This window comes from Condylura cristata, unplaced genomic scaffold, assembly GCF_000260355.1.
Source record: "Condylura cristata isolate star-nosed mole 26May11 unplaced genomic scaffold, ConCri1.0 scaffold00004, whole genome shotgun sequence".
Taxonomy (NCBI): domain Eukaryota; kingdom Metazoa; phylum Chordata; class Mammalia; order Eulipotyphla; family Talpidae; genus Condylura; species Condylura cristata.
Window position 1 is genome coordinate 1,186,833 of NW_004567105.1, and position 1,185 is coordinate 1,188,017.

General features: G+C 72.7%; 1 protein-coding gene across 1 annotated transcript in view; it reads right to left on the reverse strand.

Annotated features, from left to right (window-relative positions):
- Positions 1 to 1,185, reverse strand: part of PRR5 (proline rich 5 (renal)) — a 10,059-nt gene that overhangs the window by 3,901 nt on the left and 4,973 nt on the right. The window contains exon 4 of the mRNA XM_012735100.1: positions 17 to 333. Within this exon, the coding sequence (XP_012590554.1) occupies positions 17 to 333 (317 nt within the window). The remainder of the gene's footprint in view (positions 1 to 16; positions 334 to 1,185) is intronic.

Sequence of the window (1,185 nt, forward strand, 5' to 3'; positions counted from 1 at the left end):
GGCTCTCGGGGGTCACCTTGTCACCCCTAGGGCCAGCCTGCCGTCGGGAAAGACCCCGAGTGACCTGGGGCTCAGCACGTGCAGGGCGGGTGGTGCAGGGGTCTGGTTCCGCCTGACCGTCCACTGCGGAGGGGGGGCGGAGGAGAGGGGCCCGGCCGAAGGTCAGCCCGCACCCCGCCCCGGCGCTGACCCTACCCAGGATGCAGGGGTGTGCGAAGGGGCCCTCGCTGCAGTAGAGGCCGTAGGTGCCCAGGTAGGGCGACACCACCTTCTGGACCAGGGTCTCCAGGCGCAGGTAGTCCTTGGTCACGCCCCTGGACTCGTGGACTCCCTGCGGGCGGGGGTGCGGGGTCACGTCCAGCCCCCCTCCCGCCCTGCAGCGACGCACGTCCAGGCCTGCCCCGGGGACGCCGCTGACCCTGTCCCAGCCGCCCGCACGCAGCTCCTGGAGCCCGCAGCTCGACTCTGGGGCTGCAGCGGGCATCCTGCGCTCTGGCCCCGCAGCAGGGCGCCCCGGGAGCCTCTGGGCAGCCCCGCGGCCACACTCAGGCCCCCGCGGCCCCACACTCACCCCCTCGCCCGGGGAGCACTGGCAGAGAGTCTGGGGGCCGGGTCCACGCGTGGCCAGGCCCCCCTGGCATCTGCTGCTGGCTGTGACCGGCCAGCCCGTCCACCCCACCCCGCCGCCACGCCTGCCCTCGCCCCGCGCCCTAAGGGGACCCTCCCCTGCCTCCGCTGGGTTCTCCGGACGGAGTCTGAGGAGTGGGGCTGGCCCGGGCGCGGGCCGGGAGGTCTGCGGAAACACCCTGAGACCCGCAGCCTCTAGCCGGAGAACGGTCAGCCCGCGGGCTCAAGACGCTCGTGACAATGCAGGCCTGCGTCAAGCGCCCCACACCGTCACCCCGAAAACAACAAGGCCCCACGTGGCCCCCGCCGTCCGCAGCAGCGGGGGCCCACGGGCACCCGTTTGCTCCCACCACAGGCTGGTGGAGGCAGCTCTGCTCCCCATGCGAGGGGCGGGCCCGGCTGCACCCCACTTCTGGGACCCCTGGAAGTATGGGAACACAGGCAGCCCTCAAGACACTAGCCAGCTGCTGAGGCTCAGATGCACCTGGGTCAGAAAGCAGCAGGTCAAGTTCACAGCAGCTGGGCAAGGCTGGGGGCCCCCAAGGCTGGGGTGGGCGC